The 17,586-nt window shown below is 43.2% G+C and overlaps 1 protein-coding gene across 1 annotated transcript in view; it reads left to right on the top strand.

The window, feature by feature from the left end:
- ANKFY1 (ankyrin repeat and FYVE domain containing 1) overlaps positions 1 to 17,586 on the top strand; it is a 1,799,901-nt gene that overhangs the window by 1,073,705 nt on the left and 708,610 nt on the right. Inside the window, exon 20 of the mRNA XM_044082101.1 lies at positions 9,541 to 9,697. Coding sequence (XP_043938036.1) covers positions 9,541 to 9,697 — 157 coding nt within the window. The remainder of the gene's footprint in view (positions 1 to 9,540; positions 9,698 to 17,586) is intronic.

Below are 17,586 nucleotides of genomic sequence, written 5' to 3' on the forward strand. Positions count from 1 at the left end.
GTTGGACCAATACGTGTGTGGGTACATAATTTACTAATATTGCCTTTGTTTTAGCTTCATTAATTTTGTATCCCGAGAAGATTTGAAACTGTCTTATGTTCTACAACACTTTAATGTCCTTTTCTGGTTTTGTCTGCAAAAAGAGCCAACTTTTCCTGGCTACCATACCAACTATATCCTTGAATTTCTGAGTCCCTTATTTTCTTTGCCATTAGTTCTGAATATAATAAATATAAATGTATTTATAAATTAAATATAATGCAAACAGCAGAGGGGAGAGCAGACAACCCTGCCTGGTTCCTCTACTCAAGCAGAAATTATTGGAGAGGACCCCACCCACTTTAATTCATGCCTCCGATCCCTTATATATTCTTCTAATCAGCCTTATAATTGCATCAGGGAAAGCAAATGCTTCCATTGCCCTGCTCATGAAGTCCCAGTCTACTGTGTCAATTGATTTCTCTGCATCAACACCCACCCACCAATAACAGTGGTACTTTCTTACATTTGGTTTCCCTCAGGATCATCAGTGTTCTGTTAATATTGTCAAATGTTTGCTTCTCCTCCACAAAACCACACTGATCCATATCTGTCAATTTTGATATCACTTTTGTCATTCATTTAGCCATTATAGACATAAACACTTTATAATCATGGTTTAGTATTGAAATGGGCCTGCATAAAGCTGGATCCGATGGATCTTTACCCTCTTTAGATATTACAATTACCACCGCCTTCCTTCCAGGATGCTGGTACTTCTCCTCTTAAAATACAGTTAAAAGCTTCCAGATCTTTATCAGTTTTTTCCCTCCTAACTTCCACCAGAATACCATCTATTCCTGGGGACTTTTCTGTAGAATGGTTATACATAGCCATTTTTATTTCATCCCTTCCTATCCTGTTAGTAATTGAGCCTGTTGTCAATTTTCATTCTATCCTCAACTGATGGGTTGGGATCCAATCTTTGAATCTGACTTAGTTGTTACTAAAGCTCGTGGTAACCAAAAATCTCTCAAGCTCCTCCCTTACTCATAATGCACAAACCCTAAGTTATCTCGTATCTCGTTTACTTTCCGCGAAACACATGGTTGACCCAGCTCTCAAGCTTTTTCAGATAAGTGATTATCATAATCTTCTAAATCTCTATTTTTTTGAATATTTCATGTTTTTTTATAGTTCTAGTTCCTTACCTTTCTCACTATTGTACAGTTTGTACTCCTTAAATTAATGGCTAGTAATTTCCTTTCCACACTTGGTGTAGCCTTTTATTACCATTGCTAGTGTTTTCTTCCTACCTTTTGTCATAAACAAAAAAAAAAGTTCTTCTTTTTTAGTTGCCAGTATTATGGCGGAAAAAGGCCCCGCTGGATTTAAAAAGTCTGTTAAGTTTGGGCACAAACTACCAATGTCAGATGCCCACACTGTGTGTGTTTACTGCTTTGGGCCTTGATATCTTCAAGAGGATTGTTCCATCTGCCGTGGTTTCAATCCTAGGGTGCCTGTAAAAGGAAAGAATAAACTTGTATTGAAAGGTTTATTACCATCTGTTTTTGGAGATGCAATATCTGGCCCTCAATCCCGCAAAAGTAAGAGTTGAAACCTTCATCTCCAAAACCATCCACATCATCCACCCTGGTTTCGGAGCCATCCAGGAAAAGATTTAAGCAGGATCCGGTAAGATCCAAAAGTACCTCACCCTTGGATCTGAAGAAGAAAAAATTTATAGACCGTACTACCTTTGATCTGACTGCTTCGAGCCCTGTTTCTCTCCCCAGGATAAGATATTGCCATCCATTGATCCTTCAAGGGTGACCTCATCCTTTTTGAAGTCTCACTGATCCAGGTCCCCCTCTTTAGGTTTGATTTATTCTTCCAGACGTTTGATGGAGAAAGATGTGGAGAAAATGGTGCGGAAGATCCTCTTGGTGTAGAGTCAGATGGGTGTCTTATTGGCTTCTACCCTTTTGGTCAGGAGGTCTGTCTGAATACACCCCCACTAAAAGTTCCTCCTCTGATTCCTTCATCTATTTGAATTCCTGGAATCCAAGCCTTCCAGCTCCATTTGGCTCAGATCTAAAGACAACAATATCTTCAGATCCAAAGTTTACCCTGAGTGCTGCGCTTCAGTCTGTTCTGGAAGGCTCTAGGAACCATAGCTTCCCTGTCGGACACAAGGTGTTGAGTCAACTTTTAAGTTGTCTGAGCCATCTCTGCACCTTGGAGCTTTGGCACTGGATTGTTCGGCTCTGGCTTCCTCCTTGGGGAGATTGCTTTCGGAGCAGGGAGGACAGAGGTCCAGAAGCTATTCTTTTAGGACCAGAGGTATTTTCTCTCCATAGCTATCAGCCTTTTAAGTTGTGAAGACGGTGTTTTCTGCCCTGGCAGAATGGATGGATCCGGCCCCCTCAGATCTTCAACCTTCTACCTTGATACCTGTGTGCATGGAGCCTCATTTCTCTTTACCACAGGGATAGCCAATCCAAGACCCCCAGGCTTCCCAGCAGGGTATTTCATTTTCTTACGATATCTCCCTGGAGCATCCCACTGAGGAGGTCACTAGGAAGAAGTGCAAGAGGAAGCACTTGGACACTCCACAAGAGTCATTCACAGGGGATACGGACTTTGAAGGTGTAGGGTCCTACAATCACCTCCTGTAGTTGTCCTATTTGGAGACATCCTGGAGATCCTAAAACAAAGAGGTGGTTGGATGCCCAGTAACCCTTCATGTGAGGAGTCTTTATTCCTGGACACCTTCGGTACTGGCCCATCTAACTCCTGGGTTACTCCACCCACCAACGAGCTTATTGAATTGGTCTCTCAGCTGGCGGGGTAGGAACTTGACAGTTTTGAACCCCGGACAAGATTCTAGCACCACCTTCGGGGAAGGGGTTTTGAGCTAAAGGGGTGCACATTGATGCCATGGTGGCAGCCACCAAAAAGGAACTTGCTGAAGAGAGTTCCAGTCTTCATCCCTGTAACAGGGAGTCTAGGGCAATGGATAGGTTTGTAAAGCATGTCTATGCTTCAGTGACCTTTGCCCTAAGGTTGCTCATTTATTTGTCACATTTCACAAGGTTGCAGAAGGGTTTGATTAAGAAACTGTCAAATACTCTGTCAGGATCCATTTCTGCAGAGGTCCAATCATCTGTGATTTCTCAGTTGGCTACCCTGCAATCTGTCAAATTTAACCATGAGGCTTATTTTGCGCGTAGCCAAAGGAATCTCAAGGGCAGCAGGTTCAGGCATTTCCATCAGGAGACATGCCTAGATCTGCTTATGTGATTTTGCTGAGCCCTTCAAGTCTTCATTAGTTAATGCTCCTTTTGATGACACGCCTTTGTTTGGCCCCAAAGTGAAAGACACATTATCTAGGTGTGAGAAGAATGGAAAGACCTTCTCTGCAGTGGGCGTGCGTTTTTCGCGCCCCTCAAAGACTTTTTTTCTAGGAATCCGTGAGCTGGTCAGAAAATGAGGTTCAGGAAGTCTCAGGGTCCCTTCCAGGCCACACATGGAGGAAGTGCCCTAGGAGCAGAAGGGGGAACTCTAATGATAGATGCCGACTCCACAGCAGAGGAGGCCCACAAAAACCAGGGGTCCAGAGATTCTTTCTTTGACAGACCCCTGCCAGTGCTCCTGAAAGGAGGCCCGATTGCCCAACTCTGGAGGCAGTTGGGGGTCAATTACCTCTGCACCAGAGAGCCTGGTTGGACATGACATAAAAGATGCAGAGGATTGTATTCAGAGGGTCTATATCATATGAGTGAATCTCACAAATTGTGAACGCTCATAATATCGAACGTACCTGACCTTGAACTTCCTATTGTGGGGGGCTGCACTCCCTATACCCCCGTTAAATATATATTCCAACTCCAAGATCGCACTACAGTGAGGAAAGGGCAAGTATCTCATTCTTCACTGTACCACAATCTCAGAAAAAGCACTTTGAGGTCCGGTGCATTCGATGTTATGAGCGTTCACAATTTGTGTGATTCGCTCATATGACATAGACCCATATTCAGAGGCTATGTAATACCCTTTTCACTTCCTCCACTGGATTGGTGCATGGGTTAGCTTTGTCGTCTCACAGCAAGAGGTTCTCCTGTTGAATTCTCAGCTAAGGTGTTTTCTATGTGGAGTCTGCATGTCATGTCCTCCCTGTGTTCACATGGATTTCCTTCAGGTGCTCCAGTTTCCTGCCACATTCCAAAGATGTGTCTGGAGCTTTTTCTCCCCAGGCCTCCACTGAAAATGGTCTGTCATAGTCAAAATTTCCCAGTAAAAAAATGTTAAATAAAAACTTCTGATGTTCCACCCAGTCAGAGGGAAGAAGCAGCAATTCAAACACAAAAGCTGCTAGAAAAAGTCATCCAAGAGGTCCTGCCAGGCCAGATAGAATCTGGAACTTACTCAAGGTTCTTTTTAGTGCCAAAGAAAACGGGAATGAAAACAAATCTTGGATCTCGGGAACTTGAACAAGTCAGTTCAACATACCAAGTTTTGGATGGTCATGGTTCAGACCATTCTCTCTTTTCTGGGCAGGGATGACTGGATATGCTAGATAGACCTGCAGGATGCCTACTATCACATAAAGATGAACAGATTCTCCAGAAGGTATCTACACTTCCATCTGGGAGCTAGTCACTTCTAGTTCACTGCTCTGCCCTTGTTCTCAGTGCAGCCCCCAGGGTTTTCACCAAATGCATGGCAGTAATAGTAGCTCACTTGAGACCGCAAAGATTCCAGGTGGTTCTATATTTAGACAACTGGCTGATAACTGCTCCGACCAGGCATCAGTTGATAAGGACAAGAGATGTTCTCCAGACTTATGTTTGAATGACCATAAAGTGCAAGTGTCAGCTGGAACCAACTCAGATTTTAGAATTTTTAGGAGCAGTTTTCAGCACACAGTCAGTGATGGCTTCACTGCCTCCCTGAAGAGTAAAAACCATAAGATAACAGGTCAGAAAAATAATCTTCAGTACCAAGTTTTCAGCCCACTTGGTCCTTCAAGGCTCTAGGATCAGTGTCAGCGGCAATAACACTATTACCTTTAGCTAGATTTGATATGAGAATTCTCCAGTGGATGTTAGCAACCCAAAAGTCGATATTTACCTATCCATGTCAGCCCAAATACTGATCACTCAGACATGTGAGAGAGATCTCAGGTGGTGGATTCAGTCAGATCAGGTTCTACAAGGCCATCTGTTCACCCCCCTCAGCCCAAGGCCATAATGACTACAGACCCTTCCCATTTGGGGTGGGGGGGGCATTTTCTGGCAAAAAAACAGTCCAAGGCACTTGGTCCCCCAAAGCAGCCAGCTCTCCCTTCAAGGACGATTGCAGTTCAGATGGGCAATATGTCAGTAGTTTGGTACATCAGCAAACAAGGAGAGACCAGATCTTTCCCCTTGTGTCAAGAACTGCTCAGAATGTAGCTTTGAGTGATCACATCCAACTGCTTTCTTGTAGCAATGCACATTCCAGGGAAGGGTCCAGTGTGATAGCAGACAAACTGAGCAGATGTATTCCTCTACCTCGAGTGGTCTCTCTACAAGAACATGATGGAAATTATATTTTGTCAGTGGAGGCCAGCCTTGCTGCAATCTTTTTGCTTCTCCCCTAAACAAGTGCAGCAGCTAATTTGCTCTAATCCCTCCACAAGGGACATCACAGAGGGATGCTCTACCGGTCTACTTTATGCCTACTCACCAATCCCATTAATTCTAAAATTTCTGCAGAAAGTTACCATGTTGAAAAGCAAAGTCATCCTCATTGCACCTTACTGGCCTCAACAGAATTGATTTCCCTTCCTTTGGCCTCACTTACTTCACTGACCTTGGATTCTGGATCCAACTCTAGACTTCCTGTATCACCCGACAGGCATGATCCTTCCTGACATATCAAACCTCAGGCTGATGGCCTGGTTTCTCCAATTCCATTGATAGTCAGACAGCCGATGCTGTCTTCCCTTGTCCGACATATACTTTTATCTTCCATAAACCTTCAACACGAAAACTTTATTCAAGTAAATGGAAAATATGTTTTCTGGGTACAACAAAATCATTTTGAACCTTTTTCATCACTGATACATAAAACAACTTGAGTTTTTAGCCCAAGTCTTTAAAGAAGGAACTAGTTCCTCTGCCATTAAAGTTTGTTTAGCAGCTATAGCAAACTTTCACACTGGCTTTGAAGATTCCTCGGTAGACTCTCCTAAGTTGTGCAAAGCTTTCTTGTGAGGCACTCTCTTTCTGAGACCACCTTTTAAGGACCCTACTCCCCCATGGGATCTCAATCTGGTACTGCAGGCAGCAATACATTTCTCCTTTGAACGAGCAGCTAAATGTGACCTTAAATATTTTTCTTGGAAACTGTTTTTCTAGTAGACATTACCTCTGCTAGACAAATTTCAGAGATTCAAGCATTGTTTTCAAAACCTCCATACTTAGTCTTTCACAAGGATAGAGTGACACTATGAACAAATGCCTCCTTCCTGCCCAAGGTGGTATTATAATCTAATATCAGTCTGTCCATTATTTTGCCAGTATTCTTTCCTAGTCTTGCTAACAAGGTTGAATACATGTTACATTTATTGGATGTTCACAGGCAGTTAGTTTTTACCTACATAGAACAAAGGACATCAGAAAAACAGGCCAAATGTTTGTTTCCTTTGCAGAATTGAAATTGGGAAAACCAGTTGCCAAAGTAACTTTAGCCAGATGGCTGACTGACTGGATTTCATTTATTTATAACAAATTAGGTATTATCTTACCACAGCTGGTATGAGCTCATTCAAGTAGATTCATGGTGACTTCTCAGTTTTCCTATCCAGAGCGTCCATGGATGACATGCATGCAGCAGCAACTTGGGCTACTCCCAATACTTTTATTACTCATTATAAATTGGATCTGGTCTCCAGGAGTAGAACATTATTTGGTTCAACTGTGTTCAGGAATATCCTTCCTTATAATCCACAGTGGATTATAGGTAGCTGAGGACTCTCTCTCATCAATTGAGGATAGAATGAAAATTGACAACATCAGATAAAGAAGTTATGTACTTGCCATAATGTTCCATCTGTGTTGTCCATTATCATTCTTCCCCAACTTCCCACCCACCAACCCACATCCTTTTTTATTTACAAGCTTCTGGAAGAATGAGCTGTTAGAGGAACATCATTATTCTTTACTCTGAGCTCCAGATATGTAATTTTGCATAACCTGTATTTATGCTTGTTAAAATATTTATTTTCTTGCAGAAATCAGCAAACAAGATCTGAGGTAACTTAGGGTTGGTGCATTATGGGTAAGGGAGGGGCTCGAGAGCTTTTTGCTTATGAGCTGTAGTAATGGCCGAGTTGGATCGAAACCCATCAGATGAGGAAGAATGAAAATAGACAACACAGACTGAACGTTGTAATTATGGTAAGTACATCACTGCTTTTTATCCCCCCTTAATTTCTATTTTTTTTTTTTGTGAGAACTTGCAGGTTTCCATATGTTTGGTCAAGACATTGAGCAACACTTCATAGACTTTTTCAGAATCAAAAAGCTCAACTTGAAAAATATATAAAAACAAAATAAAAGTTTTTCAGGGGCATGACCACCCCCAAAGTTGTATATAAAATTCCACTGTTGCATTGTAAAGGGGCAAAGGTGAAAAAATAAATACTTGCAATCTCCATTTTGATGAACTGACATCTAACAAAATCGTGCACAAGCCATTCACATGATTATATTGCCACAAAGTGTGGGTGTACCAAACTTATGTGACCTGTCAGCATATAGTGTGATTCAGACATTTTTGTGTGATCCACCTTATAGCTCTGTCCTATCTGTCAGGAGGGGTACATGCAGTGACATCATACCCTCAACATTTTCACACTTTTGTTAAGAATTGTCTGAATGGATATATATTCCTGCACCTCATTTGCTTGCTGTTTTCTATCTTCACCAAGGGTGTTCAGGTAGTATGACTTTATAATTATTCAGTTGCTCTCCCTAAGGAAGGTGAGCTGTCTATTGCCACTCTTTTCCTATCATATTCCTGATAGTTAGCAGCCTGGGTTATAGATGGCTGTACCCAGGTAATGTCAGCCGAATTGGGGTGCATGCTTTTCCTCCCCATCATGGGGTTGGTGATTCTAGTCAGTTTTGGAGAGGGCAGGCTGTCAAGAGATACATAACTTGTAAGTAGATGTGGGAAACTTGACCGTATCTGAATTCTTTTCTCTCCTCCTCTTAAAACACATTTTTTGTGGTGTCGGTCGCATTCTCTTTTGATTCAGGAGAAGATGGATAGTGTTGAAGTATACTGACGTTCTTCTGTATGACATCAAGGCTGCACTATCCATCAGAAATCAGACTGGCATTTAGAGGGCTACATAATTTTGCTGTGGCTTTATCTTTCTTATTTTAGGTCTCTGATGGAGAAAACTTCCATCTTTGTGGAGAGGCTAGGTCTTACTAATATGCCTTGCATTCCTCTGCTGGGAGTTAGCTAAAACTTCCATTCTTAAACTCGTATCTAGCTCTTAGGCATGGGAAATGGTGTGGATGATTTTGTATCCTTCTGGAGAAGTTAAGCCATTTTGTTGAAGAGTTCACTTGGCATATGTGACATTAAGAAAGAGCAACAGTTAGTAGTGGGTCATTTAACAGGTAAAGCAGTATCAGATAAATAAACAATACTTCTGAATATGCAGAAATGACATGACCATTAAAAAGTATTGGTATGAGCAATCTAGACTGATACAGTAAGCTACCGGGCTAGCATGTCCAGTATTGGCAATGTTGATTGTTAATGAAAACTATTTTCTTAAGAGGTAGATGATGTTATAGGAACTGGACAGTATTGCCAGCACATGGAATTAGCTTAAGTAGCATGTCGATGACATATTTGGTGAGTTTTATAGTCAAGAATCTCCATAACAGCGTGCCTAGTATATGCATTACATCAGTATAACAGGTATGTAATGCCTTATACTAGGCACGATGTTACGTAGTGCCTGGTATATGCATTACATCAATATAACAGATATGTATCTAGCACAAGCAGCTAGTTAAGAGCACATGTTTTGAGAGAGGTTATGTAGGAAACTAAGGGCAGAGCTGACACCTCGCATGATCTGCTTGGTGAGTTTTATAGTCAAGAATCTCCATAACAGCGTGCCTAGTATATGCATTACATCAGTATAACAGGTATGTAATGCCTTATACTAGGCACGATGTTACGTAGTGCCTGGTATATGCATTACATCAATATAACAGATATGTATCTAGCACAAGCAGCTAGTTAAGAGCACATGTTTTGAGAGAGGTTATGTAGGAAACTAAGGGCAGAGCTGACACCTCGCATGATCTGTTTATACTGACAGCAACGTTTGTGTTTGTATGAAAATTGACAGTTACTTGAAAACATGAGTGGACATAACAGCAGGCTGCATGTATAAACAACAGTTATTTGTTCCTAAACGGAAAGAAGCACTTTGTTTGACCTTCATTCTTTGTATTACAATAAGTGTTCTTTTCTGACTTTCAGTGGTTGTGATGTAAATAGTCCTCGACGGCCTGGTCCTAATGGAGAAGGAGATGAAGAAGCCCGAGATGGGCAAACTCCCCTCCACCTCGCTGCTTGTTGGGGACTGGAAGAAGTTGTACAGTGCCTTCTTGAGTTTGGTGCCAATGTAAATACCCAGGTACGTAGTGAGTTATTAAAAAATGCATTACCGTTAATATTATTTCTCTGTACGTCATTTTTATAAAATCTGTTCAGTGCAGTGTGACATTGTAAAACAAAAATGATTGAAACTTGACTTTTTTCTGACTCTAGCATTTTAGAACCACCCATAATTTCACCATTTGATTTTAAGTTTGAGAGATATGTATCGTATGCTTGTTGCTTTCTTCCCACTTGTAAAATAGATGCATATATTGTTGAATGATTTTTTTGGGTGGGGGTGGTCTTCATAATTTTTTTCACCTTTACTGAAATATTAACCCTTTCAGGTGAAGCAGTGGTAAACAGTCTTTTCACTTTCTAGAAGTAAATTTATATCGTCAATGGAAAGACATTGAATACAATTAATATTGGTAAGGTGTTTATTGCATGCTGAATACATTCATAGGTGTGTACTAGGCTAATGACCCTGGAGCCTTTGCAAGCCTAACCCATAGGATTACCCTGGCATCGTGCCACCCAACCTTAGTTCCCAGTACCTCTGAAATTGCAGTTGTTGCGTGCCTTAAAAAAATAATTGAAAACTACAGTTACTTTTAGTGAATCTGTCAGAATTTTATCCTGTGTTTAGCTTTAAAAGGCACTATGAATGAGTTTATTGGTGTGGAATATATCAGCTGTAGACAAGTGTTTTGAACAGGTTCCTTTGCTAAGTTGTCTTAAGTTATACTTCTCGAGACAGTGTTCTTTGAATTTAGTAGTGTGACCAATATGTAAAATCTGTGACGTTGATTACTATTTTGAAGGTAAAGGGACAGATTCCAAAAAGGCTCTCTCTCAGTGTAAGTGACTTTCTCCAGTGCCAGGCATGTCTATAAAGCAGGAGTTGCACCATTGTAAGTAATTTACATCAAGAGCAAGTCTTCTGGAATCTGGCCATACGTTACTATTAACGTAATAGCTTATTATACCATCATCTTTCTAGACTTGCAGATCAGATGTTGTACTATGTCTTCTCCATCAATGAAAAAAATTAGTATCTAGAACTATGCTAGTTTACCACCTTGGACAGGGCTCACACTAGAAGGCATGTCCTACTTTATATTTTCGAGCCAGTAGTAGTGAAAAAAAAAAAAAAGTTAATCTGACAAGATTACTTCCTCATAAACCCTTTGGACCCAGAGGTTCCACACATGCTCATCCTGGAGTATAAAAATTTGCCAAGCTACTTTTGTACCTTCTCCATCCCGTGGTACCCTGCATCTTTTTCTCTCTCCATTTCCTGTTCCTTCGTACAGTTAATCATGTTCAGTAGGATCCTAAGTGGTCTCAGGCCACCTTTTGAGAAAATCCTGAAATTTCCTCTCTGATTTTATTAGTAAAGGTTGGTGACCTTATTTCTGGCTTTATTTGGTTGCATTTTGTGATGTCTTGCACATTTAGCTTTCTTTAAGCACCTTCTGCTGTTAATGCTTTCATGCCTTACTGTTGTATTCAGACTTCTTTTCCACTTAGTTTGTCTTAGGGTTTTGTCTCTTTTTCACTTTCATGCCTTATTCCTATAATTAAGTGTGACCATGGTAAGCATATCATTCATGCAGACAGACACAGAAATATTGTTTATTGTTTAGATGTCCTTCCTCATCACTACTGCAATATTCATTACAGAGAGGATATGCTGTTGAGATAGCTGAATATCTGCCCAGCTTAGTAAAGCCTTGGCTCCTTCCAGGCATCCTACATTAGACATATGTACCAAGTCTAAGGTGTGTAGTATGTAAGTGGTATATGAATGACTAATTCTCAGAACTACTTTGCCACCAGTTTGAACACTACTTTTTGAATTTGGTCTGCTAGTTTTGTTGTATTGCTACAGCTACCAAGACTTCAAAAGATAAGTGCCTTTTTGGGGGTCTTTTCCTTTATTCCTTTAGTTGTATTACCTTTTACATGTCATCCAGAAATGGAAAATGAGTGAGAGGCAGATTCCCTATAAGGATGGATAGAGGAGAGGAAGTGCCTTTTTTATCTAACTGATGCTCATGACCATACTGTGTGAGAGATTTTTCATTTGTACCCAAGACGTTACACAGCCTTCTGTCTTCCCTTTCTGTCTGTTTAGAAAACCAGTGATGGTAGCTTTTGTTTCAGGGAACCATGGATGTTCATCGTGTTTCACTGTTGCAGTCATGACTGTAGGGTTCTCCCCTGCCGGCAGGCAGCCCTCGGTCGGCTAGAATCCCAAAGTCTGGGTCCGGCGTCAGCTGTTCAGCCATGCTCCCTAACGTCAGAGCGCCAGGAGCATAAAGCTGACAGCCGACGCCATCTTCTCCAGTCTTTCTTGCCGTGCGGTGATAGCAGTTCGCAAGTGCCGGTCGGCTGACTCCTAACGAATTTTTCTATATACTTCGGTCCGAAGACTTTCTTCTCCACTCAAAGCTAAGTACCCCGTTGGGGAAACTTTTTTCTTGCTCCACTCCGATGTCAGAAAAAGTTAATAATTGTATTTCATGTGGAAGCAAATACCTCATAAGGATTTTCATTCTTACTGTAATTCCTTGCTTGGGCCCTGACCACGATGTAGCTAGTTGTCGGTTTTGTGCTAGATTCAATCAACGTAAATTAAGCGAAGGTACGATTTTGCTTTTCATTACTTAGACAACTGCCTTATTTTGGCAGACAGCTAGGGAAAGCTGCTCAAGCACCTGGCCATTGTAAAGACAGTTCTAACCTCTCTAGAGTACACAATCAACAAAAAGAAATCCAGGCAGGTGCCTACCCAAAGGATAGTCTTCCTGGCAGCAAGTCTGGACACAGCGTCCCAGATGGCGTACCCTACACCAGAGAAACAAATTTTCCTGACACCCTACTTCTCTCAACTAGCCACCAGGCCCCATCTAACTGCAAGGAAGATCCTCTCAAGACCTGGAAACTCGTCTACCTATAATTCCTTGCCTCAGAAAAGATTTTCTTTGGTGGGCAACAGCATGCTCCCTCAACAAGTGACTGCTCCCCCCCTGCCCAGACCCTCACCACAGACACATCAGACTATGCTTTGGGTGCAGACCTGGCCGTCAGGTGCATACAGGGCCAATGGAGCCCACAGCAAATATCTCTGCACATCAATCAAAAAGATACGATGGCTGTGCGGCACGCCTTGATAGCTTTCAAGCCCCTTCTCTCTCCAGAGGCACTCCGTATCAAAACAGACAACACCACTGTGTTGTGGTACATCAACAAACAGGGAGGGACTCAGCTACCATCTATGCAGGCTGGCCATGACCCTTTGGCACACAGTCTCTGCCATGCAACTACACCTGTTAGCACAATTCCTACCAGGCTCTCTCAACTCTCTGGCAGACCAATTAAGCAGAAGTCTTCTGGACCCACATGAGTGGCAGCTCAGCAGAAGTACCCTCACCCTAATAACTCAGAATTGGGGAACCCCGAAGGTCGACCTCTTTGCCTCCCACACCAACCATCAGCTCAGCAAATTCTGCACCAGGGAGCATCACTGCATAGCTTGGAAAATGGATGCCCTGCCCTTCCCCTGGGTCAGTCTATTGATCTATGCCTTTCCTCCCCTACCTCTCATCCCCAGGGTACTGCTCAAAATAAGGGAGGAAAAACCAAGGCCCATTCTTATAGCTCCAGACTGGCCCCGGCAACACTGGTGCCCCTTGCTGCTCCAGACTAGCCCCAGCAGCACTGGTGCCCCAACACTGCCTCCATGGGATCTTCCTCAGATTCGAAACCTCCTGACCCAGAGAAAGGGGAATTCATGCATCCCCAATTGCAGACTCAGTTTGGTAGCTTGGCTTATTCCCTAACCCCGAACCAACCTGCCAACCTCAGTAAACAGGTTCTGGATGTTATCCATGAGGCCAGATGGCCTCGCACCAGAAAGTCTTATGCTGATAAATGGAAAAGGTTCGGCAGCTGGATCCAGGCTAAGGGAGCCAATATGGCACAGCCCTCCCTCCCTCTCATCCTGGCTTACTTAGATGACCCTACTACACAGTGGCCTCTCTTTCTCCTCTGTAAAAATTCATGCCTCTGCTATTTCTGCTCATTATCACACTGAGCAGCCCCTTTTCTCACACCCTGTGATCAAACAGTTCCTAAGAGTGTCTATCAACTTGAGGCCACCCAGAAGAGCACCAACACCAGCTTGGGACCTTAACTTTGTATTGGAAAAGCTCACCCTGTCCCCTTTCCGAACCAGCTTCTTCTGCAGAGCTAACATTTCTTTCCTGGAAGACAGCACTCCTTCTGGCCATCACTTCAGCCAGAAGAGTCTCTGAGCTGCAAGCACTCATGGATGTGGAACCCTTCATCAGCATCCATGCAGACAGGGTATCCCTCAGAACTAACCCATCCTTCATGGCCAAAGTGGTGTCCAGTGTGGCTCTCAACCAATCTATTCATTTGCCCACTTTTTTTTTTTTTTTTTAATACTAATCCACAGAACAAGGGGGAAATGATTCTTCACTCTCTAGATGTGCTCAGACAGCTCAGATTCTATCTAGACAGTACTAAATCCTTCAAAAATTCTGATCAATTGCTGATTAGCTTTGCTACAGGGGCAGAAGGCAAAGCCATCTCCAAACAAACCATTTCCAAATGGATAGCACACTGGATCCATTTCTGCTGCAAACAGCATGGAAAGCCTCCCCCCAAGGGTGTCAGGACACACACCACCAGAGCAGCCTCCACCTCTGCACATCCTGGAGGCTGCCACCTGGACATCTGTTCACACTTTCACCACGCATTACCACCTATCTCTCTTCTACAAATCCAGGGCAGAGTTTGCCTCTGCAGTCTTGCAGGGCATCCTAGCCAGCCCCTAGATGTTTATCGTGCATACAGCTGCAGTAATCACAGATGGGGTTTTCTGCCGTCAGGCGGGTCCTCGGTCGGCCGAATTCCAAAGTCTAGGTCCGGCGTCGGTTGCTGTCGCTTTCTTTCCTGATGTCAGTGCGACAGGGGTATATAAGACACAGCCGACGCCATATTCTTCAGTCTTTTTTGCCGCACGGTGCCCGAAGCAGAAGCAGTTCGCATGTGCCGGTCGGCCAGCTCCTGAAATTACGAATAATTGGAAACCGAAGTCTTCTTTAAAGCTAAGTACCCCATTGGGGAAACTTTTCTTGCCTCAGACCGATATCAGACAAAGTTAACAATTGTATTTCTTGTGGGAAGCAAATACCGCATAAGGATTTCCATTCCCTCTACATACCTTGTTTAGGCCCAGACCACGACGTCTCGGCCTGTCACTTTTGCGCTACTTTCAATAAACGCACTATTAAGAGTCGGGCGGAGTTCGCCCAGCACCTTTTTAGTAAAGCCTTTGATTATAAAATGTCATCGGATACTCAGACTGCCGTTTTATCCAAAAAACACAAGGACAAAGACTGACACGCGAGGTCCGTGGTCTCCACCGACACCACGCCAAAACCGGCTACACGTGGTCCGGTTCTCAGCGAGGCGCCTACGCAGCCCCTGACTACCGACAACACTTCTTTGGCGGTGTCCTTTGTAACCGAGACCGCAGGTACCTCTGCCCATACCCAGACTACAACCTCCGAAGCCACTGTGAGTGTTGAGCCTCCTAATGTGGACAGGTCCACTTCTACCCATGGTGTCTTTAGACCCTCATCTTCCTTCTCCATAAAGGCCTTTACTAAGTCTAAATCAGCCATGCATCCCAAGAGGCCTGTTTCACAGGGCCCATCTCCAGGCCCCATGCCTAAAAAGCAGATGCTAAAAATGGCTGAGGATTTAAATACTCTTATCAGGGGTTCCCAACCCCCTCCAGACAAGAGACCCAGAGTGGAGGAAGCTTCTCCCTCTTCTGACCAGGACTCCATTTTTTCAGAACATTCTGATGAAGAGGAACACTCGTACTCCCCTTTTGAAGATTCGGATGCTGAGCAGTCCATTCCTTCTGTATCTCCCCCAGAGGATTTCTCTTTTGGGGAAACCTTGCACACCTTGAGGGAACACTTCCATTGGGAAGGCCAAGACTTTTCTGATTCCAAGAAAAGACTTGGGGAATTTCTTTTGTTACCTCAGCACAGACCGCTGGCGATACCTCCTGTCTTGGACATACTTGATGATGTTTACTCGGAGGCTTGCCTAAATCCGGATTCCCTGCCTCCTGCCCCAGTCAAGCCTGATAGGTTTTACAGAGTTCCTAACTCTCACCAATTTCTTTACAAAAGCCATAATGCTGACCCTGAAACCATTTCTCAAGGCCCCAAGGGTATGAAGGCCTCTACTGCTAAGAATCCACTACCTTCCGAAAGAGAGTCTAGATCCTTAGAAAGGTTGGGAAAAAAGGTATATACCTCGGCCACCCTAGCCATGAGGGCCTTAAATTGTCAGTTCCATATGCTTAAATATCAGCAGTTTCTGTTATCACAATTAAGAAATAAAATGTCTCAACCTGAACAACCAGATTTGAAGGAGTTGCAGGATATGATGCATAGTGCAGAACAAGTGGGTAAACACACCATACAATGTGGCTATGATGCCCTAGAGGCCTCAAGTAGAGCTGCTGTGACAGGATCAGTCATTCGTAGACATGCCTGGCTTAGGGAACAAACCTTGCCTGACCATGTTAAAGCTAAGCTACTAGATGCTCCTTTACAAAAGGATGTACTATTTGGTACTAATGCTGAGGAGATACTACGGAAAATGGAAGAAAAAGCTAAATCTATGCAAACTGTCAAAGCTTTTCTACAGGTTCAACCACCACGTTTTAGCAGAAATTGGCCTTCAAAGAACTGGTCCTTTCCAGCCACGGACAAGCCACAAAGAGGTAGATACAGGTGCACAAGGGGCAGAGGACAACCTCAAGGATCATATAGAGGCAGACAATGGCAAACTCCAGCACCAAGAGGTGGCGAAGACAGTGCACAGCAATACAGGAAACTAACCCAATGACTTCCCCCTTTTCATGCCAAGCAAGTCTCAGCTGACAGCACCCTTGGGAGGAAAGCTGGCATTATTTACAAGAAATTGGCATATTATCACAACAGACAAATGGATCCTGGACATTATAAACAGAGGCTACAGATTTCATTTTCACACTCTTCCAAAAATGAGAGGCATGCCGAACCTGCCACACAATCAAAGGGCAGAGGCTCAAATACAAATTTCAAAGCTTATGGCCATGAAAGCTATTCAAGAGGTACTACTCACGAACAAGGTCAAGGTTTTTATGCCAGACTTTTTCTGGTACCAAGGAAAGGAACCGACTGGAGACCCATTTTGGATTTATCCATCCTAAACACATTTCTACTTGTACCAAAATTCAAGATGCTCACATTACAGCAGCTTCTTCCCATGCTGGGCAAGGAGTTTTGGCTGGTAACATTGGACCTCAAGGAGGCATACCTGCATGTCCCAATCAGACAAAGCTGCAGAAGATACCTCAGATTTCTTGCAGGTTCAATCCACTATCAATTCTCTGCATTGCCCTTTGGCTTATCTACTGCGCCCAGAGTATTCACGAAATGCCTGGCATCAGTAATTCCTACTGCAGACTTCAAGGGATACAAATTTACCCTTATTTGGACGACTGCAAAATTGCATATGAGGAAACTTCAATGGTACCTAAAAAACCTATGGTCTCAACACAGCCACAGTTTGGAAACAATAATACCAATAATCCCATGTTTGCAAAAGGAATTTCTATGGTGGGCCCAAGCATGCCAAACAAACACAGGTCTTCCATTCTGCAAGCCTCAAGCAAATCAAGTCATCACAACAGACGCCTCAGGCTACGCCTGGGGGGCACACATGACAGACAGGTGCATTCGGGGCAAATGGTCCCAAAAGGAAAAGCACCTTCACATCAATCAAAAAGAAATGCTAGCAGTGATAAATGCAATTACAATTTTC

The sequence above is a fragment of the Protopterus annectens genome, chromosome 9.part0 (assembly GCF_019279795.1).
Source record: "Protopterus annectens isolate FY-2018-M chromosome 9.part0, PAN1.0, whole genome shotgun sequence".
In the NCBI taxonomy this organism is placed as follows: Eukaryota; Metazoa; Chordata; order Ceratodontiformes; family Protopteridae; genus Protopterus; species Protopterus annectens.